General features: G+C 33.8%; 3 protein-coding genes and 2 long non-coding RNA genes across 9 annotated transcripts; 3 read left to right on the top strand and 2 right to left on the bottom strand.

Annotated features, from left to right (window-relative positions):
- LOC108662873 lies at positions 4697–7775 on the bottom strand. 2 transcript variants are annotated; one of them, XR_001928724.1, is made up of 5 exons: positions 7588–7775; positions 7419–7507; positions 6972–7343; positions 5253–5637; positions 4697–4919 (listed from the first exon to the last, which is right to left on the bottom strand). It is a non-coding gene; the product is annotated as an uncharacterized LOC108662873 (long non-coding RNA). The 2 variants fall into 2 exon arrangements; XR_001928723.1 differs by having other exon boundaries at positions 6972–7095.
- Positions 7810–10175, bottom strand: LOC108662874. 3 transcript variants are annotated; one of them, XR_001928726.1, is made up of 4 exons: positions 10073–10175; positions 9220–9294; positions 8277–8342; positions 7816–7851 (listed from the first exon to the last, which is right to left on the bottom strand). It is a non-coding gene; the product is annotated as an uncharacterized LOC108662874 (long non-coding RNA). The 3 variants fall into 3 exon arrangements; XR_001928725.1 differs by having other exon boundaries at positions 8277–8337; XR_001928727.1 differs by lacking the exon at positions 8277–8342 and having other exon boundaries at positions 7810–7851.
- Positions 14405–15362, top strand: LOC18594781 (myb-related protein Myb4). Its single transcript, XM_007022418.2, has 3 exons — positions 14405–14540; positions 14671–14800; positions 14894–15362. The coding sequence occupies exons 1-3, from the start codon at positions 14405–14407 to the stop codon at positions 15360–15362; spliced, it is 735 nt and encodes a 244-aa protein (XP_007022480.2).
- On the top strand, positions 17840–18737 carry LOC18594780 (myb-related protein 330). The gene is made up of 3 exons (XM_007022417.2): positions 17840–17975; positions 18050–18179; positions 18257–18737. The coding sequence occupies exons 1-3, from the start codon at positions 17840–17842 to the stop codon at positions 18735–18737; spliced, it is 747 nt and encodes a 248-aa protein (XP_007022479.2).
- On the top strand, positions 21888–25720 carry LOC18594779 (phosphate transporter PHO1 homolog 3). 2 transcript variants are annotated; one of them, XM_018124605.1, is made up of 13 exons: positions 21888–22419; positions 22554–22863; positions 22965–23013; positions 23131–23202; positions 23397–23526; positions 23634–23754; positions 24045–24303; positions 24400–24504; positions 24606–24650; positions 24750–24899; positions 25031–25309; positions 25388–25521; positions 25621–25720. In XM_018124605.1, exons 1-13 carry the CDS (start codon positions 21888–21890, stop codon positions 25718–25720), a joined length of 2286 nt encoding a protein of 761 aa, XP_017980094.1. The 2 variants fall into 2 exon arrangements, with proteins under 2 accessions (XP_017980094.1, XP_017980093.1); XM_018124604.1 differs by having other exon boundaries at positions 22533–22863.

The following is a 26318-nucleotide window of genomic DNA, read 5'->3' as shown; positions in this document are numbered from 1 at the left end:
TTTGAAAGTCCACGTGATGGAATACAAACCATCATGCAACAAAAGAAAACATTTTGATGGTATGAATGATAAAAATCATAAGACCAAAAAGAACAAAAAAAAGCCATGTTTCCATTGTAACAAACTTGGACACTGCAAGACTAAATGCAAACTTTTGAACAACAAAACACAAGGTGTGAACAACAACAAGTTTGTGGCTATGGTTTCTGAGATCAATCTTCTCCAAGATGATGGAGCATGGTGGATTGACATTGGTGTAACTAATCATGTATGTAAGAACAAGAGTTTAGTCAAGACTTTGGAAGTGGTTAATGATAGAACAATGCTGCATATGGGAAATTCCTCCACTACACAATTGAAAGGAAAGGCACCATGGAACTCATGTTTACTCCTAGAAAAATACTTGTATTAAACGATGTCTATTATGTACCAAAGTTAGCAAGAATCTTGTGCTTGGTGGTTTATTAAATAAGTATTGCTTCAAATTAGTATTTGAAGCAGATAAGTTCGTCTTTACAAAAAGTGGACAATATATAAGAAGTGGATACTTATGTGAAAATATGTTTAAGCTTAATGTTAATAAAAATGCTACTAGTTGTACTTATATTGATACCTCATTTAATGTTCATGATAGTAAAGCAACATTGTTTAATTTATGGCATAATAGTTTAGGTCATGTTCATTATAAAAGAATGCATGTATGGCTAATTAGAGTTGATACCTAATATTGATGAAAATAATGATATATGCAATCATGCATGGTTACTAAAATCACAAGAAACTCATTTCTTAAGGTAGAAAGATACTCCGAATTACTTGCATTAATACATTTCAATGTTTGGGATATGCATAGTACTTCATCTATTAGTAGAAAGAAATACTTCATAACATTTATAGATGACTTTTCTTAATATTTTTATGTTTACTTATTGCATGCTAAAGATGAAGTAATGGAGAAATTTGAAATCTATACAAATGAAATTGAATTACATTGTGAATTGCTTGCCAAATGTTTACGAAGTGATCGAAGAGGTGAATATTATGATCCCAAGTATTTCAAGTCCACTGGTATTATTCATGAGATTACCGCTCTATTTGCACTAAAAGAAAATGGTGTAGTGGAATGTAAGAATTGAGTTCTTACAAAAATGGTCAATGCATTGCTTTCTAATTCGAGTTTGGGAAAACGATTTTAAGGTGAAGCCTTATTAACAGCTTGCCACATACTAAATAAAATCCAAAACAAAAAGAGAAAAACTACTTATTATGAGCTATGGAAAGGAAGAAAGTCAAACCTTAATTATTTAAGAGTTTGGGGATGTTGAGCCATAATAAGAGTTTTGGAACCAAAGAAAAGGAAATTAGGTGAAAGAGGAATTGAATCTATATTTATAGGATATGCTAAACACAATAAAGCATATTATTTCAAGGTTACAAAGCCCAATGATTTATATTTCATTAATACAATCATAAAATCAAGAGATGCTATTTTTGACAAAACAAGGTTAAATTCAATTCCAAGGCTCAAAGAATTAGTAATGGAAAGTGAAAAACTTTCAAAAAATGGTGAGGAAACTACTGAGCTTCAAAGAAGTAAAGGAATTAGGAAAGCAAAGACATATGGGTCCGATTTCTTCATGTACTTAGTAGAACGTACAAGAGAAGAAACATGTGAATACTTACCTTACCGGTTTCATGTAAAAGGTGAAGGTGATCCTCAAACTTATGAGGAGGCAATGAAGTCTCGAGATCCTTTATTTTGGAGACAAGAATACAAGATGAAATGAACTCAACAATGGGAAACAAAACTTGGAAGTTGGTAGACCTTCCACCAAGTTCCAAGCCAATAGGCTGTAAATGGATTTTCAAAAAGAAAACAAAAGTTGATGGGATTGTAGATAAGTTTAAAGCAAGGTTAGTGGCAAAGGGCTTTAAACAAAAGGAAGGTGTTGATTATTTTGATACATATGCATAGGTAGCAAGAATAGCTACAATTAGAGTGTTTATAGCATTTGCATTTATACATAAGATGGTAGTTCACCAAATGGATGTTAAAACAACATTCCTAAATGGTGAATTAGATGAAAATGTGTACATGGAACGACTTAAAGGGTTTAACTTTCCTGGTTAAGACAGGAAAGTGTGTAAGCTTGTAAAGTCCTTGTATGGATTAAAACAAGAACCTAAACAATGACATCAAAAGTTTGATGAAGTTGTGCTAGCTAACAGTTACAAGATCAATCAATCTGACAAATATGTCTATTGTAAGTTCCATAATGATAAAGGTATCATCATTTGTCTATATGTGGATGACATGTTAATCTTCGGTATTGATTTGGAACAAGTGGAGGACATACAAAAGGTTCTTGTCAAAGAATTTTGAAATGAAATATATGGGTGTAGTGGATATTATTCTTGGTATAAGAACAATGAGAGATAATAATAGCATAACGTTGTCTCAATCTCATTACATTGAAAAGATTATAATGAAGTATGTTAAGTTTGATTATATGCCAATATCTACTCTTTATGATTGTAATCTAAAACTAGTACCTAATAAAGACAAGCCGATAGCATAAAATGAATATGCAAGGGTGATTAGATGTCTAATGTATGTTATGGTGTGTACAAGGCTGAACATTGCTTTTGCAGTTAGGATGCTAAGCTGATTCACAAGTAATCCAAGTAAAGAACATTGGTATGCTATTCATAGAGTTTTAAGATACTTAAAGAGTACAATGAAATATCACATTTTTTATTCAAGTTTTCGTTTGGTTTTAGAAAGGTATACAGATATTAGTTGAAACTCAAATAGAATAGATGATACTTCTACAATTAGTTGGATTTTTACAATTGGTGGGGGTGCTGTTTCTTGGGATTCTAAGAAACAATCTTGTTGAACGGACTCCACCATGGCAATTGAATTTATAGCTTTAGCATCTACTACCCAAGAAGCAGAATGGTTGAAATATTTACTTTATAAAATTTCGTCACGGTCTAAACTAATGGCACCAATCTTGATACATTGTGACAAAGAAGCAATGGTATCAAAGCCATATAATCAAGCATACAATGGAAAGTGTCGATACATTAGACTTTGACATAACATTGTAAAACAAAGAATTAGTGATGGTATAGTCATTATAAGTTATGTGAGGACTTGTGAAAATTTAGCGAATCCATTTACCAAAGGTTTGAAAATGGACTTGGTGATAAATACCTCAAAAGGGATGGATCTCAACCCTATCAACTAAATCTCTAATGGTGGGACTTTACCTCGACGCTTGTAGCCAACCTGCAAGTTTTGGGTACGGACCATTCTATCACATGGATGATTGTAAGCATTAATTTATATTTTTCATCCCAAGGTGTATAGTGCTTGGTTCTCATAATGTGTAAGGTAAGGTTGAACAAAAGTTCTTAATAGACCCATAACATGTATATGTTGAAGTCTTATAATTATGGGGTACTTCCGATAAGGGCTACCTATGTGAGTGGAACTGTGGCCTCTTATAAGAGCTAAAGGCTTAACTTTTACAGCACTCATGAATGGATGCAAAACACAAGGCCATAAAAAATGTGTTGGCAAAATTAGATACAAAATGAACGAAGAAGCTTGTGTGTGTTTAGTGGCCTGACTAGTTAAATAAAAAATCGATGGTTCAATGCTTGGTTAACCACTCAATTTAGTCTAGAACCAACCACACTCACTAAGTGAAGGTTCAAATCTGTAAGATATCTTTATTTATGCACAAGATTCCCAAAGTTGTTGCTATTTGGAAATTTTGAAAATGATAGGGGATTGTTGGTTTATTTTCAAAATAAAAGGTTATGTCACATAATGAAAAGCTATCTTAGCTCAAAGGTTATACCACAAAGAGTGACATAGTGTGACTATTGGATTGTAGATAGGTTTTATATATGAATAGTTACATTTTTTGGTAAAGTGACATATTGGAAAATACCTTTGAATCCAAAGGATATGAAATAATTGGAAAAACACCATACCTCAAAAGTTTGGATACAAAAAGTTATCTTTTCATATTATAGTATAAAGATTATATCTTATGGAATGAATTATTGTCCTTTCATAAGGTGATTATTGAAATAATACCTTTATCCAAGGATTATGTCTTACAAAATGCAAAGGTATCTTTAAGATAAAGGCGTGCCTTGATGAAAAGGTTGTGTCTTTGAAGAAGAGACACTTGCAAGCCTATATAAAGGACTTACTGCCAACCATTTTAATACACCAAAACAAGTAAGATATTAGCAGAAAAATCAAGAGTAATACAAGTGTTATGTTCTAAAATTAAACATACACACTTGAGTTCCCATCATCTATCAAAGGAATCCAAATTACTTATAATCTACTTCTTACAAAAAGTAGGCTCCAAGGCTGAACAACTTTGCAAACCCTCGGGTATATCTAGTAGTCTACTCTCATAAAGTGCAAGATAAAGTTAGACGTTAGCTTCATTGTATCCCTAAAGTTATTCACATTATTTTCTTTTGCATACCGAGTGGTGGGAACGAAATAAGTTTTAAAAATAACATCTATTGAAAGACTCACATTGAAGTCAATTTTCATCTAAACCCCATTTGCACCAACAATTTGTTGATCCAATATTGAGTCTAATTCAACTACTTTTTCCTTTCCAATTAGTTTTCAGAAAACCTTCCAAAGTGAATTTAATAGCAAACTCTCAAAGATTTGTGATAAAAGAGCCTTCACTTCTTTATTCTAAGGTAGTTTTTATTTGCCTATTTTACTAGAAATTGCATTGTTTAACTATTTAATGACTTGTAATTGAACGTGAGAGAATAATTGTATGCAAAAATAATTAAGAAAGTTCTCCCAAGTCATTGCAAGAATGTGGAAGTGCTATTACTTTGTAGAAGTATTCACAAGTCAGGACCTATAAGGGAATTAAAAAGCACAAAGAGTTATTAAAGTTTGTTAAAATTATTTGATAATTTTTCTTACCTCTCCATGATTCTCTTATAGTTTTACACTTTTCTTCGTTTTTCTTCTCTTTTATTAACATTTTTTATTTAAATATTTATATTACATCATAGCAACCTTTTTTAATAATATTTAGAAAGAAGAAAGAAAGAACAAAAAAGCATATAAACTTTTCTTAAAAATGTTTTTCTACGTAAATTTTATTTATTTTTTGCCTCTCCATTCTTTTTATGAATTTATCAATTGTGAGATTTTCAATATTTATTTTTATTTAAAAGTTTTATACCTTGTGTAATGACGGCTCCTCAATCGCTACCGGCGTTCGAGTTTTGCGGAGGAAATCGTCAAGTCCCGAACAAGCCTTGATTGAAACTTTAGTTAATATGCCATCAATCCATGAAATTACTTTGAACCATATACCTCTTTGTAATAAGAATTGAACATAAATCATATTAAACCATCTTATCCTTTATCCACCATAATCGTAAGAATACATTAAAGTCTATAGTAACTAACTGCAGATTTACATTGACACATTTTACAAATACATCAAGCTATAAATGACTTGACCTCTAGTAGTGGAGCGACTCGGAATAAAGTGTTATGAGATGCCTTTACCTATCTGTGGTGGACCATAAGTGTCGATGATTGCACGCATGGCTGATCACTATCTGCAAAAGGGGAAATAAGAGGGTGAGCTCACAGGCTCGGTGATCATCGGCTCCGTGAGCAGGGCGTAGATGGGAAACAAGCATAAAGTAGATAAGTTGAATAATAAAATCGGAATAAAACATAATAATCTTAAGAACCCAAATCACATGTAGGGAATTTTGTGCCTTATAGAAATGATGCTATAAAATCACAATGCAATATTTCACTTGGCAAAACGATGCCGAAAACAAGTGTAGCAAAATAAAGTTCAATCATCGAAAACATCACATGCCATCAACATAAGAATAATAGTATAAAAGTATGCACGTTCCCAAAATATGTGGCATGTAAAGAAATCAATGTGTTCAACCACATAAGCCAACTCATGTTCGTCAAGTAAGCACTGAACACTTTTATTTAAACAAGGGAAGCTGCACAAAAGCCTTAACTCTCCACCATGCAAAAGAGTACGTGTCAAAAAACTCACAAGGCTCTCGAGTAGGTAAGCATAGTAATCACCCGTGGACCCACTTTCGTGTAATAACAATCTAGGAGCCTCGCTCTACCGGATTCCCATAGCCATGGCAGTCTCAACGATGTTGGCCGACATCGGAGAAATCAATCAGTTGCAACCTCATATATCACTTGTGGGCTAGCCACATATAACAACCCGTGGCCTTGCCACGTATAATCACAGACCATGGCCCCAGCCACGTCTAGCAACTCGTTGGCAACCCAAAGGTTCTCTAGCTAGAGCTCACTTGTGCACAAGGGTCACACTATCTTGATGTGACATTCGACATACTCTCGATGTTCTCAATTTGTCAAAACCATTTTCAAAACCAAATCAAGTTTTCCAAGGCTTTTTCTTCAAAACATTTGAAATCAAGGTTCAATAACCCTTCAAATTGCTTTTCACATTAAATGGCATGGTGTAAACACTTGGTACAAAGATCGGAATAAAACCGATGCTCAAAATTTGCATTTTAAATCATTTAACAAATGCATTTAGCTATGCATATCACATAAAAATGAAAGGCATGAATTTTGATGCAAACATCACAAAAAGGCTAGTTTCTCGATTTCTAAAACTCTTTTCATATATGCTCGTATACATATAGTATACACAAACAATTTTTCAAATCAGCTTACATCCACAATCTTCTATGAGTTCTACCAGCTCATGTTTTTCACAATAACAATGTATAAATCATTGTAAATCTATTTAGAAATTGCCTATCGAGGCTAACAGCTCATACTTTCCATAATTGCATTTAATGAAATCCGACAACGTTTATAAAATGTATAACATTATATAGCTATGAAAATTTTGAAATAAGCACCCCCTGCTCACCTTACAATGGTGGGATATTATGTCGCTATTGATTCAAGTGCGTATCTAACTAATTTTACTTGCCGATCACCCTTCACTTCCTCCGGCACGCGACCACTGCACACTTTCCTCACTTACACACTTCCTAGCAACAATGCAAACCCAATATACTTATTTATTCATATGCATGGTAGCATATCACCGAATAAATCCTTAACCAATTTCATAATTTTCATCAACCTTATTCACAATCATATAACACACAACCCACACACTTCCAACCAACCAAAGCCAACACAATATACTATACTGACATTGCATGCTCACCTTTCAGTTTTAGCTTGAGTTCCATACACATAGTTCACAATTTATTCACACTCTCAGCCACCATTGCTACCACAAGTTTAAACAATCAATGCATATCTCATTTCTCTTGTTTACTTGTGATTTTAAGACTAAAACACTTACCCATTGTCAATTTAGCTCCAAAATCACCATGTATTCCAAGATCTATCTACATGCATGCCCCGGGTTCCTTGAATCCTTGAAGGTTCTTGCTACCACAAGCAAAATCTCACATTATAATCGGTTCAAAGACATGCATTTCAAACAAAATGATAGTTTCTAGCTTCCTTACCTTGGAATTTCTAAACCGAACCACCAAATCTCTCTAAACTTCAACAATGGCATGTGGGTGGGGAAGAAAACCTCTCGATTTTCTCTAGTCCCTCCAAAGCTGAGCCTTTTGCAAGCATTTCCTCCTTTCTCCTTTTTTCCTTTTGTCATGACCCGGTACTCTCCTCGAGCCCGTTACAACCGTCGCGATGTCTCGATAGACATTCATTACCTTGAATGCCAACCGAAACCCCGCAAAGCTTTAATATCAGTTTTCTCACCTCCCCTGCGAGCAATAGTTGCTAATATCATATTTTAAAAGATTATAAGCTATTTCCAAACCAAAACAATAAAAAGATAATTTTCGTCTCATAGGGGTATTTTGGTCATTTTTCCTTGAAAATTTCGAAACCATCTAAAAATGTAGTATATGAGTGAAAGATACATATTTCATAACCAAAAATAAGTTTAAATGTCTAAACATTCATTTAAAGTGAAATGATATCTACTAGAATAAAATAAAAATATTAAATAAAATATTCTATTTTCTTATGAAACAATATTTATAGAGATATCCGTAAATAATTTTTGTAACGTAAAAGCAAAACAAATCCATACATACAGTAACACAGTGAGCTAGAGTGTGTAATTTAATTTACAATGACATGTGAGCCCCCGAATGACCGAAGGTAACAAAAGCTGTGGACTTACAATTTTTGAGGATGCAAATCCAACTGTAGCCCTCGACGAAATTAGCTATCTATAGACTATCCTGAGCTTGAAATGGGTGGAAAGAAGGGTGGTGAGTTTATATAAACTTAGTGAGTAAACAAATATCATCTAAAATATCTAAAGCCGAGTAAATAGAGACAACTTAAAATAGTTCATCGTACTATGATTCATAACGTTTCAAACTCATTTCAACTAAACAAAATAAATTCATTTCACTCAAATAATCAACATGGCTTATGAATTTCTTAAAAATTTGGTTCGTGCCAAAACTCATTCTCAAGGATACCTTGGCCGAGGCATCTAACCGAGTCCACCAAGGCTGTTAAAGAAAAGTTCATATACGCATAAAACACATTTTTACGTTCAAAAGCATAGCCATTCTTTGGCATTGGCTGAGTTCACTCTCACGTGATGGTTTAGCGTGTAGTGAACTCTAAAGCTTTACCTCAAGAGATACCCTCCGCGCCCCTCATACCGAGGTAAAATATAACCGGGTTTACCGTGCCCCTCTTTAATAGGCTGGTCCACCAAAACCCGCCCACTGCAGTAAGCTAATCAATATCCCACCAAATCAATAAAAGTTTCGACAGCATGACATGGAAATTATATTACTACCCAACTTATCAAGGCAAAATAAATAGTTCATACAATTTCAACACAATTTCCAATTCAGCCATTCATGCCAATATCATCATAAGCCATTCAATTCAAACCATAAATTTACAACACAAACAAACAATTTCCAATTACTCCATTTCTAAAATCATCATTCAATTTCAAAATGATTTATAAAACTCATTTCATTTAATCACATTTTACTTATAAAACATAAGGATTTACCATTTAAACTCAATTTTTTATAAAATCACAAAAATGAATAAAAACTACTTTAGATAATTAAGACAATAATCAGGTTACTCACAATATCAAGAGTCGAAGTACTCCTAGTCTTGGTCTTCGAGTACAATCTCCTTACCCTTATCGAAAGTTTCACCACCTATACACAATACACGACAAATAATTCAATATATTGTGTCATGTCATTATAAATCTATTTCAGGCTCTATATGAATGCATGAGGTTGTTTGGATAGTCACTTAAAGACGGTGTTACACATTGGTTCAATTGTGATCAGAATGGATCGATTTTCGACCTAATTCAAACTCTCCACCTTTGATTTAACCAAAACATCCAAATTGACTCCAATTATATTCATCACACTTCCAATGTCCCAAAATACACCAAAGTGCCTCAATGAGCTTGACTTTCTCATTGTTATTCAACTTATTTACTAAAAGAACTTTACTTTAAAATTACCATTTTCAATTTCCTTCACCACCATTCATTAAATTCTAACTAAATAACATAAGATATCACAAAAATCATCATCACTAGGTTCCTTATGAAATTCGGCCATGGTGGGTACATAAACATTATGGTTTTTCATACTTGATTTTTTTACACCATAAATCATTAGTTCCTAACCAAATCACTTGAAATAAAATCAAATCCACCATCAACATACCATAAGGAAGATTCGGCCAATGAGGGTGATGGAAGAACATGAATTTTTCTTGTTTGCTTTTCATGCTACACATCACCAACCAACTAAAAACACTAGAATAACATGTTTTCCAACTAAATTCATCATCAAATCTTCTCCCCCTAGGTTCAGCCAACAAGGGATCCATCATGAAATCATGAATTTCAACCATGAAAAATGAGAAAGAATGCTTAGGAAAGATCAATCTCAAGCTAAAATTGAAAAATCTTACCTTTTGTCACTTGATTCCTTGAAATTCCACAATTTTCCCTTGAATTTTCTAACTAGGGTTTTGTTCTTTCTTTCTTTCCTCTTTTCCTTGGTGAGGCCGAACATATGGGAGTGAAATGGGAAAGTCATGTGCTGATTTTTAATGTAAATTATAAAGAAATGAAAGCTTGCCACTTGTCACCCTTCCATTGGTTCATGTTTAACACTTAAACAACTAAGCTTTCTTCACCACCACATAAAATATCTCAATTATCCATAACATAAAATGTTAATGGATGAAATCCTTAGGCATAACAAGTGTTGGGTGGTGTAAAATTCCAATTTTGCCCTTGGGTGGCAAAATGACCATTTTGCCCCTACGTCATGAAAATTCCAATTTGACTCCAAATCAATCCTCGAACTTTGAATCACCATATTAAGTCATTCTGGGTTTTTAAAATTCTCAATTTCATCTCAAAATCTCTATTTGAACTAGTTCGAGGCTTAATTCATCTTAGTTGTACCACTAGGTTCACTATTGACTTTTAACGATTTTTCGAGGCTTTCCAAGTATGCAAACATATTATCAAGCACATGAATGACATGGCAAATATTTTATAGAGTTGGGCTTGACACCTTTCTTCTTTCTTTTTTTTTTCTTCTTCTCTTTGCTTCTAAGCAGATTCTCCCTTTTTTTGTCTCAATGGTGCAGTTTTCTCAAAGTAAAGTCAAATTGTTTGTTTTCTTTTCATTTCTTTGGTGTGGGCGGACTTCACAAGAAAATGACCTTGAAATGGTCTTGTGAAGCCTTCTTTTTCTTTCTTTTTATTCTCTTGTGGGCGGATTGCCCAAAGTCACTCCTTTTTCTATTATTTTCTTTTTTTTTCTCTTTAACTCAATCAGATTGTCATGCCCTTCAACTCAAATTTCCTTATTTTGTTTATTTGCATTTCATTTCACTTGTATTTCTATGCATTTCATTTTCATTTCCTTTTTAATGCCACCTTATCACCCAATAACAGTTCATTCACATTTCCTTTGCCAATAACCTTTGCCCTCCCATGAACCAATAAGACTTCATGCATTTTTCCACTCTTGAATCCTATTTGACCTCCCTCAAAACCAATAAAATTTCATTCAACTAAAGTATTTTTTCTTTTTCTTATTAAATCACATTAGCAACCTTACTTGCTTTACCATGGGCTATCTTTGCCAAACCATGGTTTTCCTTCACCTAAATACTCTTTATTCTTTTTCTCTTTATCAACTTTCACATGGTGGGGTCTCACATGTTTCTCACTAACTTCCTCCTTTTTGCATGCAATAATTTGCATCTAATAGTTCATTTCACATGTATATCTCATATTCCACATAATCTAACCTTCCTTGGTTAGTAAATTCCCATTTGACTTCAAATGTTGAAATTTACGCATAAGTCCTCAAACTTTTCCTTATTTACCATGTGACCCTTCAAACTTTTATCCTTCACAATTGGTCCTTCCCACATTTATTCAATTCCAATTTCCTTCTATTTTCCTTCCTTTACACGTGTGCAAACAAAATATAAAATTTACACTTCACCAAAGTATCATCATAATATTTAAATATATACGAACCCGTTCTAGCCCTATTTAATAAAGACATGCGGGCCCCACAATCGTCGTTTTTCTTTCAAATTCTTTTTTATTTCTTCTTCCCCACTTAGATTAGTCATAAAATCCTCTTTCATGATTAATTTTGACTATAGATAAAATATTAATATGTTAATATTATTTTATTAATAAAATATTATTTTATTTAAAAAATTTTCTCTAGCCTTCTAGGGCTCCAAAACATCTTACTTTGCCTCGGTTTACTTCCAAATCACCTTTTAACTTGTTAATTCATCCTCAATAAAAATATTATTATTATTTAATTACTATTTTCACACGTGTAGATTATTTATTTCAAAATACTCATTTCACTTGTCACCGCTCTTTGGCACTTAAATTTACACCGATTGACCTTTTGTCTTGTCGATAAGGTCATATTGACTTTTATACGAGGATATGGGGTGTTACACCTTGAGATGTTGGGAGCTTTGGAAATGCACATGACATCTAATGTATGATTTTCTCCTCCTTTTCTCTTTAACTAATATTGTGAACTAAGAAAGACACCATCTAATTATTTGGGTAACACTTGCACGGCTTGTTTTACAATGATACTAGCATAAACCAAATCTCTTTACTTTGGATTAGTCAATAAAAGGAGATTAAAAAATAAAATCTCTTCATAAGGAAGCATAAGGTATTGGATTAATTTATTCTAAAGAAAAGGACATTGATGTTAGTAAGCAAAAATTGTCTCCAATATTGTTATGTGGGGGTGACTTTGACCTAACAATGAAATTGAAAACATGACTTTGACCTAGCAAAATTGTATTCAACAGTGTTTGTACATTCTTTCAAATTTCTACTTTTGTTTTATTTGGGTCAGTAATAATGAACCAATAGATTGCCTGAGAATGTTAAACTTTAGATTTGGGCTTAGATGAAATCCAAAGGCGATTTTAAGATTCCATTGTAGGATTTTAAATTGATTTTTTGATGTAATTAGTATTTGTCAAATTTAGCTCAATTATAAATCTCGCCCTTCTTGAAATTTATGATTTTGAATCCGAAATCTAAAATTCATCCAAACAAAAAATTAAGATTAATCGGGTTTAAATCAAAAACGTTAAAATCTAAATTCATATCTAAGTTCAAAGTTGTGTTTCCAAAGGCAACATATATATTATCCGTTGTCCTGACATTTATTTTTGTTACACAAAAAATGAATAAATAGAAATAATAAAATTAATAGAATGAAAATAATTAATCATATAGCCTTGACAATGTCCCAAAGAGACTTTAGCTTAAATCATATAGCCTTCGCACAAGGAGATTCAAACAATCCAAGGAAAAATGGAAATAACTCAGAAAGTCAGAATTGATATAGAGAAAGGGAAAAATTATTTAGGTTAGTATTTTATGTGTCGACTTGATTCCATATTTTATTATATTTCTGTATATGAACTCCGTAGTGTAATGGTTGTAATTGAGATAGCATTAATATAACGTTTTAATTAATATAATTTTATTCTCTTGTCAAAAATATAATAAACAACTCTATTAAAATTTCCAAGATTACAAATTTATAATTATGCCACTATATATTAATTTGACTGAAATACATACTAGAATAAGTAAAGGATTGGTGCAATGAATAGCTCAATTGTTAGGACGTGAACTTTTTATTTGGAAAGTCTTAGATTCTAATCTTAGGGAGCTAAAAGATCAATGCATCATTTTCCGTAACATATAAATTCAATGGGCTTACACATGTACCAATAATAATAATAATAATACAACACATGAATTCGAACAACAAAAGTAAGTTCTCTAATAAAATATTATTATTTTTTAAAATAAATTTTCAATAAAAAACTCCCATAAAAAATAATCAATTTTTTATGAAATTTTTCACCGAAAAAGATAAAACCATATGCAAATTTTTTTTTTTTGTGATGAATTTATAATAGAATTGTTTCCGTTGGAATTCATTGAAAATATAAAAAAATAAATAAATCTGACGAAATTAATCCCATTGGAAAATTAATGATGTTTCTTGGTAGTGTTTTCATTGTCTTGTCAATCTGTTGGGTATGAACTCAAATGTGAATTACTTCAGAACTTGATTTTTTATCTTCAGTATTCGTTACAGTTGCAGTCAACGTAAGGGAGATATTGAATTCAAAATCTAGAAGAGTTTGATATCAGAGAAGCGGTCACAGCAAAGTAATGAGGTAACACCTGGTAAAATAGAAATAGAAGATCCGTAGAATTTCCAAGTCCAAGGTGGACAATGGAAAAGGTAGATTATATATGTCTGTCATCCTTGATCTGTATTTAACTTCAACTTCCAGAATGAATAAATTAAACGATTAGTTAATAGTTAGCCCCCCATTTTAGACGATACACTGACTAGCTATATTCAAATGTGAAGTGTGTTACATGCTATGTCCAAACAAAAATGCAACGTGAAGTCACCTGACTCTTTGTTTTGTCTTCCACTGTTGTCTCATCTTTACTTACCCATCCGATAGAATAAAGAAAGACCCCTTGAGGAATTAATTTTTTTCCAAGTAAACTCCTTGGAAGAAAGCAACAATCTACAAATTTATTACTCCTGTGTCGTCTTTGACTAGTTGTTCAGGTGATTAGAATCTTTGAAACATTTACGGTATAAATAGAATTGAAGTTTGATATTGTGGAAGAATTCATTTGGATGCTTTGAGGTGCCTTCTTGCAGAACTTGTAGAGTAGTCTCAAAGATGGTGAGGCAACCAATATCCTGGAACAGAGCGTTTCTAAAGAAAGGAACATGGAGCCCTGAAGAAGATCAGAAGTTGATTGCTTATATCATGAGATATGGCATTTGGAATTGGAATGAAATGCCCAAATATGCTGGTATGAGACATCTCTAGTTCATTTAAGTTCGATGAACGAGAACGAGCTATACGGATTTACTAAAACTTAAATTTCATCAGGATTTTGTAGTTATAAGTAGTAGTTACTTGCACTTCTTTTTGATTGCTAGGCTTGTCAAGACCAGGGAAGAGTTGCAGACGTCGTTGGATGAATTACTTGAGGCCTAACATAAAGCGTGGAAACCTCACCAAGGCAGAAGAAGAAACCATAGTCCACCTGCAAAAGATGCTAGGAAATCGGTTAGTAATAACACAACAGCAGCAATATTTACAAAACATAAAATTATTGTTGGGGTTTTGTTTTATCTGATTTACTAAAGCTTTAATTTTCAGATGGTCAGCAATTGCAGCAATGCTACAAAGAACTGACAATGATATAAAAAACTATTGGAACACTCGCTTGAAGAAAAGAGTGGGGAACAATTTAGCATCAGCAACTGCATCACCTACAGCAAACAATTCAGGTATCGAAACTGAGCAGGAGAATTCCTCTGATGCTGATTCCTCATCCCTCAATACTTTGTTGGAGCTGGACCCAGCTTTGAAGGACTTCCCAGAACCAGCCACTTATGAAATTTCTCCATCAGAGAACACTTACACAGTAGAGGACAATTTTGTTTCATCTCAAGAGTCTTGGGAAATACAGAGTTTATTGGAGCAGCCACTGACGGAAGTGGCTTTTGATTCTGAAGATTGCCAAGCCTTGTCACCAAATTCTCAGCTATGGCTCCATGAACCCCTATATTTGTATGAATCCTTCTATAAACCTGTGGATGATTTCTGGGTCAGTCCATTTATTTAGTGCATGAAGAGTGAGCTGTGTCAGCATAATCAAATCGTTAGAGAGGATGGATGTCAATAAACGTTAGATATTGGATGCTTAAAGTGATATTAATCCTATTTGAACGAACTAATTATGCTGGTTTGTGCACTCATGTAAACATAGAGGCTGGAAAGTATTTTAAATAGGGGAACTAGAAACCAAAAACATATATATGTATCTGTCATATCTTAGTGATCATCTCTATGTGTTTACAAGTAGCAAGTATTGTACGTTGTAAAGAAAAAAAAAACAAAAGAAGAAAACAGAAACTTTACTCAATCTAATACTCTAAGCCAAGAATATTGATACAGCCGCACCACACTGGTTGTATTCTAGCATTATAAGGGTTATTGCTATCTGCATTATTCTTGAGCTTGTTTGTTTGATGGTGTCCTAGAATCTTGAAATACTTAAAGACTTCTCGAAAGAGATGACCAAGGCATTCATTCACTGTTTTAATTAATCAGCTTAGCAATGATTAATTATCTCAGCCATGTTTCCAGCAGCTCATGTTATTTAGTGAGGTTGAGGAAGAAATTCAAGCTATTAGAGCAAGCCAATGAAATAAAGAAAACTAGATCACTAATTGAAGCCTGTTTGGCCTCAGCTTTTGTAGTAGCTAATTTAGTCCAGAAAGCAATAATTAGGCCGAACAAGGTTTTGCAAAACCAGCTTTTAGCTTGTTCGGTACGTCAAGCTTAGGATCATTGAATTTCAGCAAGCAGATGAAAAACTATATATATATGGTCAAAATATAATTTTAAATCATATTACATATGGTCAAAACTATGGTGGGAGGACATGTTGGTGCCATCTACATAGCCTTGACAATACCCCAGGCAGACTTTAGCTTAAATCTATGTTTGCTCAACTTAGGGACATTTTGGAAAAGAAAAAAAATAACTATCAAATTCACAATGAAAATTTCTAATTTAATTATCTTTTTTTTAAAAAAAAATTCTGCCCTGGATCTCTTGAAGAACAGCTATATATGAATTGGCTCTTTTCCTTTTATAGATTTCGGCTGTCAAAATTTGAGCAAATAGCTTTTCGGTTAATCTTACATGGAAACTTCAATTAAAGGAATTGATATCATGTGTGAAAGAATAGAATAATAGTTCTATTGGATTCACACAAAGGAGATTCAAACGATCAAAGGAAAATGGAAATAACTCAGAAAGTCAGAATTGATATAGAGAAAGGTAAAAATTATGTAGGCAAGTATTATATGTATCGACTTCATTCTATATTTTATTATATTTCTGTATATGAACTTTATAGCGTATAGAGATTATTTTTTTTCTCGTAATTACTAATTTTGTTGAAAAAAATTTTTCCAAAATTTATTCTTTGATACTAGGGTTTAAGCTGACATAAAAAGATTTTGACTTAATTACTATATATAAAAAGTTTTAAGTTTTTACTTCTCTGTCAAATATTGAGTTTTATTAAGTATAAAAATGAGACAAATTACTACATTCACAAATCTCGTTATGGAATTATATTAAGTTTTAAGTGTTTTTTTCTTTGTCGGATATTGAAATTTATTAAATATTAAAGTGAATTTTATTAAGTTTTGGAAGAGAATATGACCAAATATTTTCTTAAAAGGACATTTGTATCCTGAAATATTTATGTAGTACTGGGCATAATTTTATTTAAATGTTGACTAACGGTGTTAATGGTTAAAGGATAAAAAACATTATTTTGAAATAAGAGGGATCAAAACATCCTTTTTAAGTATTTTAAAATAGCTTTTTAAATTTTACCTTAGTTATAGTTAGCACTCAAAGTAATTGATATATAGACATTGAAAGTCAAAATCTAGAAAGAGTTTGATATTAGACAAGCAGTGACGTGTATACGGAGCCGTGCAATAGTACAGACCCTTTTACTAAAGAGGGCAGACGTCGTGAAATAGATATAGAAGATCAATAGAATTTCCAAGTCCAAGGAAGGTAGAAAAATAAAAAATTTAGAGCATGTCATCCTTGATCTTATTAATTTCCTCTGTAGAATTAACTCCCAGAATTAATAAATTAATACCTAGCCCCCCATTTTAGACGATGCACTCACTACATTCACATGTGAAGTGTGTTTACATGCAATGTACAACAAGAAATGCAACTTAAAGTCCCCCGACTCTTTGTTTCGTCTTTTACTGTTGTCTCATCTTTACTTACCAATCCAATACAATAAAAAAAAGACCCACTGAGGAATTTTTTCCAAGTAAACTCCTTTTTGCCCTAAATTGTATTAAAAGAAAGCAAAAATCTAGGAAGGAACGTACAAATTACTTCCTCCGTGTCTTTGACAAGTTGTTGGGATGATTAGAATCTTTGAAACATTCATGGTATAAATATATAGAAGCGAGAGATTCAAGTTCGATATTGTGGAAGAACTCGTTCCGATGCTTTGAGGTGCCTGCTTGCAGAACTTGTAGAGTAGTCTTAAAGATGGTGAGGCAACCAATATCCTGGAGCAGAACATTTCTAAAGAAAGGAACATGGAGCCCTGAAGAGGATCAGAAGCTGATTACTTATATCACGAGATATGGCATTTGGAATTGGAATGAAATGCCCAAATATGCTGGTATGAAAAATCTATAGTTCATCAGGATTTGTAGTTATATATAGTATTTACATGCACTTCTTTTTTATTGCTAGGCTTGTCAAGATCAGGGAAGAGTTGCAGACTTCGTTGGATGAATTACTTGAGGCCTAACATAAAGCGTGGAATCTTCACCAGGGAAGAAGAAGAAGCCATAGTCCACCTGCAAAAGATGCTAGGAAATCGGTTAGTAACAACACAACATAAGATTATAGTATGCATTTTTTTTTTCTTTTCTGATTTACTCAAGTTTTAATTATCAGATGGTCGGCAATTGCAGCAATGCTGCCACAAAGAACTGACAATGATATAAAAAACTACTGGAACACTCGCTTGAAGGGAAGAGTGGAGAACAATTTAACATCAGCAACTGCATCACCTACAGGAAATAATTCATGTATGGAAATCGAGCAGGAGAATTCCTTTGATGCTGATTCCTCATTCCTCAATACTTTGTTGGAGTTGGACTCAGCAATTCCTACGTTGGAGGACTTCCCAGAGCCAGCCACTTATGAATTTTATCCATCAGAGAACACATGCACGGTAGAGGACAATTTTGTTTCATCTCAAGAGTCTTGGGAAATACAGAGTTTACTGGAGCAGCCACTGACGGTTGAAGCATTTGACTCCGAGGATTGTCAAGCTATGCCACCAAATTCTCAGCCGTGGCTCCATGAACCCATATCTTTGTATGAATCCTACTCTAATCCTGTGGATGATTTCTGGGTCAATCCATTTATTTAGTGCATAAAGAGTGAGCTGATCGTCCTCTCCCCCATTTCCTTCTTCTCTTAAAAAAAAAGTTTGGGGTATTTTTAGCTGTATCAGTTAGAGAGTTTGGATGTCAATAAGAGTTAGATATTGGATGCTTAAGGTGATATTAAACCTATTTGTACATACTAATTGTGCTGGTGTGTGCAATTAGTAATCATAGAGGCCGCCATGGTATTTTAATTAGTAGAACTAGAAACCAAAAACACATATATGTATCTGTCATAGCTTGGTGTGATCTCTATGTGTTTACAATAGCAAGTCTTGTACGTTAAATTTACCCAATCTAATACTCTTAAGGCAAACATATTGATGCAGCCGCACCATACTGGTTGCATTCTAGCCTTATAAGGGTTATTGCTACCTGCACTATCCTCGAGCTTGTTTCGATTGATGGTGTCTTATAACCATCAGATGCTTAAAGAATTCTCGAAAGAGATGACCAAAACATTCATTGATTCTTTTAATTAATCAGTTTAGCAATGATTAATTATCTCATGTTATTTGTTTGGCTATGTGTGGCCAAACAAAATGGAAACTGGAGAAATGGGCATCGGTTTTTGAATCAGAAAATTGAATATTACAACAAATTAAGCTGTTCACCAAATGGATTGGAAATGCAGAAGGCAAGAGCTGGAATATAGGATTGCTTTGCAGAAGGAAGAAAAACACCAATTTCTGCACAGAGTAAATTGAAAAGCCCATCTCTTCAGCGAAAGGTTCTTATTCAAATATCTTGTCCCCATCTTATTAACTCATGGAGCCATGTATTTCAATACTAGTAGGCGTATTCAATGACTAGGCGGCCCGCCCAAGCTTCAGGTCAATCTCACTAATGGGATTTGAACATTATTTTAATGTTCAATTACAAGGTTGAACCTATTAAGAGGGCAGGTTTACAGGTATGATTACATGTTTTACAAGATTGGTTTTAGATTTAAATTAGGATAGGTCACAAAGATCACAATATGAGATTTCAACTTTGGCTTTTCATGAATTTTGTTCTATTTCAACATTTATCTTTTTTTTTTTTTGGTTTAAAGGTCATGTTATAATTAAGATAAATTAACAAAAAAATGTATAACTAAGTATGTTTAGCCATTAGTAATTCGTAGATTGCTTATATTCTTTATTTGTTTAATTAGAAGAAAATAAAAACAGTAAATTTATATCAAAATAACACGTGATAACGAAATTTTCATAACATGACCTCATTAAATTGATACAGTGTCTCTAAGAGGATCTTTCAGAAACATCATACCGACAAGATATTCATGAGAAAATCCACCAAACAATTGGTTTTGTGATACATATAAATAACAATGACTGGTCATTCCTTCCTCAAGAGATCTTTAATAGCCAAAGTTAAATCAAAATTAACATTGGTCCCATATGTTTTCATTTGAATCACCTGTGCAATGTTTTTATTGTTCATAGTTAAGATTACCTTGCAATATCCCTCATCTTAAAGAGTGAGTAAAATTGGACTGAACAAATGACTTAACCGAATCGAATGCATTTTGAGTAAAACTATTCGTCCAATGAATCCATTGGGTGTATTGGTCAAAAAAATTTGGTTCAACTAGCTTATTTAGATAGTTCCCGATTTTAAAATTTTTTAACCAAGCTAACTAGAAGACCAAACTAATATTATATATAAATATTTATAATATTATATATATTATTTTTATATTTATGTAACATATATATTTTCATTACTAATTTTCATTTCATATTTTAAAATTATGAATGAAATTTATTAGATTGAATATTGTAATTTGCAAAAAAAGATAAAGTTTAAGTCCTTTTTATCCAAATTGAACCCATCTAACAAATTCGATATTTAATCAGTTCGATCATCTTTTATGTTTGTTCAATTTTAATCGACTTTTTAAAAATATTTGATTCATTTAATTTTTAAATATGACGGGTCGAGTCATCCAATTACTCAACCTTACCTCATCATATGTCAGCGACAAACCCCAATAACCATTCCACAATTTTGTTCGATATGTAGAACAGATTTAATTAAGTTTTACCAAGAAATACATTTCCAATTAACATTTATTTGATTTAATCATTCCATTTATCTAATTCATATTCAATTGAAATTATTTTAGTTTAATAATGATAATTCTATTAAAATGGTAGATTGCATGTCATTTTAACGAGTATGATTCATCAAAATTCCTTGGACGTCGATTTTCCTATTGACCTATCGGATCAAAACAGTTTCTCACCGGGTCCACTGCGTCGATGGTTCAGAAGCAAAACCGGCTTGGTTGATTGTCACGAGTGACCAGTAAAGCGGTCCGACCGTCGAGCCGATGTTGCCATAGTTATGAAAAAGTTGTAGGAAGCCAGCTGCCATCTAAAATGAGACTTGCTAAGGTGTGGTAAAGTGTATACTAAAGTGGTGTATATGTTTTGATTCTTTTAATTTTAAAACGATCAATCAAACCGGTTGGACCAATATTTTAACCTCTACGGATTTGATCAACTGCACGATTCTAAAAGCATTGGTATGCTTCAGACATAGCTTTATTAGCCTCTTAAGGTTTCTTTTCGACATGCTTGTACAGGTTTCTTGTAACCTTCCTGTCGTCAAATGCAACTTTAACTTTTTAATATGGTTGCAATACAGGTTGAGAGGTGAAAGGGACCTTCCTCGATATAGATAGGGATAGGAGAAGTTCAGAGTAGGAATAGATTTTTAGATTTCGACAAAAGATGGCTCCCCAAGAAACAATGAAATGGTGGTGGGTTTGGTCTGATTCAACATTTTGGAGAACTCCATGTGACAAGGAGGCGAAATTCAATGGAATTTGAAAAGGGATTAATGGATTTAATCAACTAGTTTAATGTCATTAGGAAAGAGATTGGAAGATGATTGAGAGAGCGTGACCCATGACAAGTGACATTTTATATAGAATCCGGACAATGGAAAACAAGTAGACATCAACTTGGAATGTCGTGGGGAGTCAAAATCCTTGTTCTCATCCTCATAATTACATTGCCAATAGTTTTTGTTACTGTAAAACATAGCCTCCCACGCTTGCTTCACCTCAAATTTGTATCTGTTCCATATTTCCCTTCCATATCTGCTTTAGGAATTGCCTCAGGATGAAGTTTGGCAAGGAATTTGCCTCTCAAATGGTGCCTGAATGGCAGGCAGCTTACATGAATTACAATTCTTTGAAGATCCTGTTGAAGCAAATCCAGCATTTGAGGCAAAAGAACAAGCAACCAGATACCCCGGCTCGTCTTCAGCGAGACTTAAAGCTTTATAGAACCTTTAGTGGTTTAATGCAGAGACAAAACCAACGTGCGAACTCCTTGAATGATCAAGACATTGAAAACGAAGCCATTCTTGTGAATCATGTGAAAGGAAATGGATCTGCAAAGTATGAGACAGCCTTTCTGATGACTGCAGAGGAAGGTGGGGAATGCGAGCAGCTGTTCTTTAGAAGGCTTGATAATGAGTTGAATAAAGTTGACAAGTTTTTCAAGTCTAAAGTGAAAGAAGTGGTTGAAGAAGCTCAAACATTGAGCAAGCAAATGGATGCTTTCATTGCTTTCCGAATAAAAGTTCTGAAAGTACCACCGAGATTTGATCATGTTCATCCACCTTCAACAGAGACAGGATCAAGCCCTAGTAAGCAGTTGAAAGAGGCACTTTGGATAATGCTTCAGATTGTTCATAATTCATTTGGAGATCTATAAGAAAGACCTGAAATCCTTGGTTCTTTTGTTTCGGATAATTGAAAGAAATCTTTACCCTACGTGCAGGAATGGTTGCTATGAATGAATATAAAGGCAAACCGCAATCGGATGACTCAATTGAAGATAATGACAAGCATACCAATTATATCAGCCAAGACATTCAAGAAGAAAATCCCAAGAATCTTACCAGTATTAGATCTGCTTCAATGAACATACTGAACCATGTGAAGTTGAATGAAGCTATTCAGACTCATTTTTCAAGTAGTAAACAGACACAGCTAAACTTCAGTAAGGAAAACCTGAAGAAAATTGAAAAGCAACTGAAGCAGGCGTTTATTGAATTTTATCAGAAACTTACGCTTCTCAAGAACTACAGGTAACCGAGGCCACTAAGCCCATAGATTTGGTTGCTTTTATATCTTTTATCTTTAAATCATAGAATTTAATCTTTTTTTTTTTTTTTGCCTTTGAGAACAGGTTCATGAATATATTATCATTCTCTAAAATCATGAAGAAATATGATAAGGTATTAAGATATAATTTTATCATGTACTTCTTTTTATAAACCTTTATAGTTGGCAATCAGCTATGGGTCTGTTGCCTGTTGGTCTGTATGCTCAAACTTTTTCTGCTGTTGTCACAGATCACTTCAAGAAGGGCATCAAGAAATTATATGAGAATAGTGGATAATTCCTATCTTGGCGGCTTTGATGAAGTAAGTGCCTCATTGATGATGTGCAGGAGTGGCAACCTCATATTCAAAGTTCATTACTGCTAATATAATGTTGTAAACTTCCTATTAGTAAATACATTTGTTTCTAGACAGAAATTTCTCTTTAAATAGTTGTGGTAACTTTTTTTGAGTCCCTGATCTCTTTTCTAAACTTCTCTACCAATTTGGAATTGAAGGTAACCAAGCTAATGGAGAGGGTTGAAGCTACATTCATCAAACATTTTTCGAATTCAAACCACAGCAAAGGAATGAACAAGCTAAGACCAAAACCGAAGAAAGAAAGGCATATAATATCGTTTTGTACTGGTAAGATGCTCAGTTCAGTATGAAATAAGGTCTTCCAAGTAGAGAATGCTTCAAGGGTGTTTCCTAAATTTGACTCGAGTTTAAATGCATTGATTGAAAATTTCCAGGTCTCTTTGTTGGCTGCACAGCAGCTCTGATACTAGCTCTTATATTGATCATACATGCACGCAATCTCCTCGATAAGGGAGGAAAGGCTCAGTACATGGAAACCATGTTTCCGCTTTATAGGTAATTGCTATGCCATCAACTTACCCCAAACCAGAAAATTTTTAATTACATTACTAAATCTGTTATACAATGCATATGCACTCGGGCTGAGTACCTAAGGATTTCGGGTTTCTAGTTAAATAATAGCCTCATTATGATCAGTGCACAAGATTCTTTGCTTTTGATGTATAGCCTTATGCCTTTTTATTGAATCCATAATCCTTGTGAGGACTTTCAGTTTTAGAACTCTGTTCTTCCAATGATATTGGACTCCTATGTGCTTGACAAAGGATACTTCAACTATCCTGCAGCTTGTTCGCATTTATTGTTCTACATATGCTTATGTATGGAGCCAACGTCTACTTTTGGAGGCGCTATAGAATCAACTACACCTTCATATTTGGCTTCAAGCAAGGGACCGAGCTGGGTTACCGAGAAGTTCTGCTCTTGAGTTTTGGTTTTGCAGCGCTAGCACTGGCCAGTGTGATCTCAAATCTTGACATGGAGATGGACCCTAAAACAGGAGATTACAAAGCACTCACAGAACTAATTCCCCTAATCTTGGTCACGGTAAGATTACTGAACAAAATTGTTGTACATTCCTTGACCCATCCACGTTCCTTTTAACCATCTTGAACTCCAATATATTTCCTTTCGTCTGTGCAGCTTGTAATTGTTATATTAATCTGCCCATTCAACATCCTATATCGCTCAAGTCGCTTATTTTTCCTCACAAGTCTGTTTCACTGTATTTGTGCTCCTCTCTTCAAGGTAAAGCATCAAAGGAAACATCATTGAAGCTAAAATGGATGACTCGTAATTAAGAACTCAACAAAGATTTTTATTTTTCTTTCCATCTCTCGTTGTTGCAGGTCAAATTCCAGGACTTCTTCTTGGCAGATCAGTTAACTAGCCAGGTATAAGAATGGCATGCTCTATGCATGAATCTTTTGTATTTACTGCTTTCCTTCTTTAGATGGAAAAAGGGACATCAAAGGTTTAATTCTTGTTTTTAGGTGCAAGCCATAAGGAGCCTGCAATTCTACATTTGCTATTATGGTTGGGGAGACTATAAAATTAGACAGAACACCTGCAAAATGAGCATTGTTTTCAACACTTTCTACTTCGTAGTTGCAGTAGTTCCATACTTGTCCCGTTTACTTCAGGTATTCCACTTTCATCTCTGACTCAAATCACTTAAAGCAACTGTTAATTGCGAAATAAGGGTTACGGGACAAATGTTAAGCATCTTATCAGCCTCGGAGAATTCAAGCTTATGTTCCTTTTGCCCTCTCAGTGTCTCAGACGCCTACATGAAGAAAAAGATCCAATGCAAGGATACAATGGATTGAAGTACCTTTTAACAATTGTTGCTGTTTGCACGAGGACTGCTTATGGCCTGGATAAGGGAATCGGCTGGAAAATGCTAGCATGGATTTGTTCGGCAATGGCAGCTATCTATGGTTACTATTGGGACCTTGTTGTCGACTGGGGACTTCTGCAACGCCACTCTAGAAACCGGTGGTTGAGAGATAAACTGCTTATACCTTACAAAGGTGTATATTTCGGGGCAATGGTGAGAAGAGAAATAGATGTTAATTCCTTATATCGGAGCTTGGAAGCAACATATTTCTAACCAAGCTGGTAAATGCAGGTCTTGAATTTCATGCTGAGATTTGCCTGGTTGCAAACTGTGCTGAATTTTAAGGTGTCTTTGCACAGAAAAACTTTAATTGCTATTGTTGCCAGTCTAGAGATCATTCGTCGTGGCATCTGGAATTTCTTCAGGTAATCAGGCGTCTGTTTGTTCAACTAGAAATACAAAAGTATCTATATGTGTAAAGTCTTGAAACTTTTCTGATTTCCATTTCCATTGAATACGACCAGGTTGGAGAATGAACATCTGAACAATGTTGGCAAGTTCCGCGCTTTTAAGTCAGTACCATTACCTTTCAACTATGACGAGGATGAAGAACGGGATGATTAGGCTGCTCCCAACGTTAGAAACATTGGAGAGAGAGATCCTTTTATTATGGTTTAGCTGTCGGTTTCCATAAACGGAGAGAGATAGCAAAGGGGAAAAAGAAACAGCCAAAACAAACTTCTTTCACTGGCAAGTAACAAGTTTTTAGATCTTTAACTCTTAAGTTAAATTCTTAGTACGTGTAGATTTAATCCAACATTATGTTGGATTTTATCCGGTTAAATATGGTTAAGGATAAGCTCATTTGATTTGTTCATTTGTTATATTTGTAAAATGTAATATATTTATAGATGTATATGAAAGTATTGTTGAAATGTGATTGTAATTTCATGACATAATACCTAAAAAGGCTTCACGAATAGCAAGAATTTCTACAAAATTTGAGTCACCCAATGTAAATGGATTTTGAGAATTTTGCTGGAACTTCACCATTATCATTTCTAAGAATTCTGCCTATACCAGCCTCCCCCCAGTTGCCTTTGGAGGCACCATCAATGTTGAATTTAACCACACCCTTCAGAGGACTTTTCCATACAATTTTTGATCTACTCTTAGTTACTTTCAAAGAAGATATAGGACAATTGGGATGTCTATAAATATC

The sequence above is a fragment of the Theobroma cacao genome, chromosome 7 (genome assembly GCF_000208745.1).
Source record: "Theobroma cacao cultivar B97-61/B2 chromosome 7, Criollo_cocoa_genome_V2, whole genome shotgun sequence".
Classification (NCBI taxonomy): Eukaryota; Viridiplantae; Streptophyta; class Magnoliopsida; order Malvales; family Malvaceae; genus Theobroma; species Theobroma cacao.
Note: the sequence above shows the minus strand (reverse complement) of the source record. Positions and strands in the feature narration are given on the sequence as shown.

Excerpts from the sequence above, each read along its gene's own strand:
- LOC18594781 (XM_007022418.2), top strand. The coding sequence starts at position 14,405 with ATGGTGAGGCAACCAATATCCTGGAACAGAGCGTTTCTAAAGAAAGGA. Across the intron at positions 14,541-14,670 it reads TGAAATGCCCAAATATGCTG|GCTTGTCAAGACCAGGGAAG; the intron begins GTATGAGACATC and ends TTTGATTGCTAG. Across the intron at positions 14,801-14,893 it reads CAAAAGATGCTAGGAAATCG|ATGGTCAGCAATTGCAGCAA; the intron begins GTTAGTAATAAC and ends TTTAATTTTCAG.
- LOC18594780 (XM_007022417.2), top strand. The coding sequence starts at position 17,840 with ATGGTGAGGCAACCAATATCCTGGAGCAGAACATTTCTAAAGAAAGGA. Across the intron at positions 17,976-18,049 it reads TGAAATGCCCAAATATGCTG|GCTTGTCAAGATCAGGGAAG; the intron begins GTATGAAAAATC and ends TTTTATTGCTAG. Across the intron at positions 18,180-18,256 it reads CAAAAGATGCTAGGAAATCG|ATGGTCGGCAATTGCAGCAA; the intron begins GTTAGTAACAAC and ends TTTAATTATCAG.
- LOC18594779 (XM_018124604.1), top strand. The coding sequence starts at position 21,888 with ATGAAGTTTGGCAAGGAATTTGCCTCTCAAATGGTGCCTGAATGGCAG. Across the intron at positions 22,420-22,532 it reads AGAGACAGGATCAAGCCCTA|AAATCTTTACCCTACGTGCA; the intron begins GTAAGCAGTTGA and ends GATAATTGAAAG. Across the intron at positions 24,505-24,605 it reads TTTGTGCTCCTCTCTTCAAG|GTCAAATTCCAGGACTTCTT; the intron begins GTAAAGCATCAA and ends TCGTTGTTGCAG.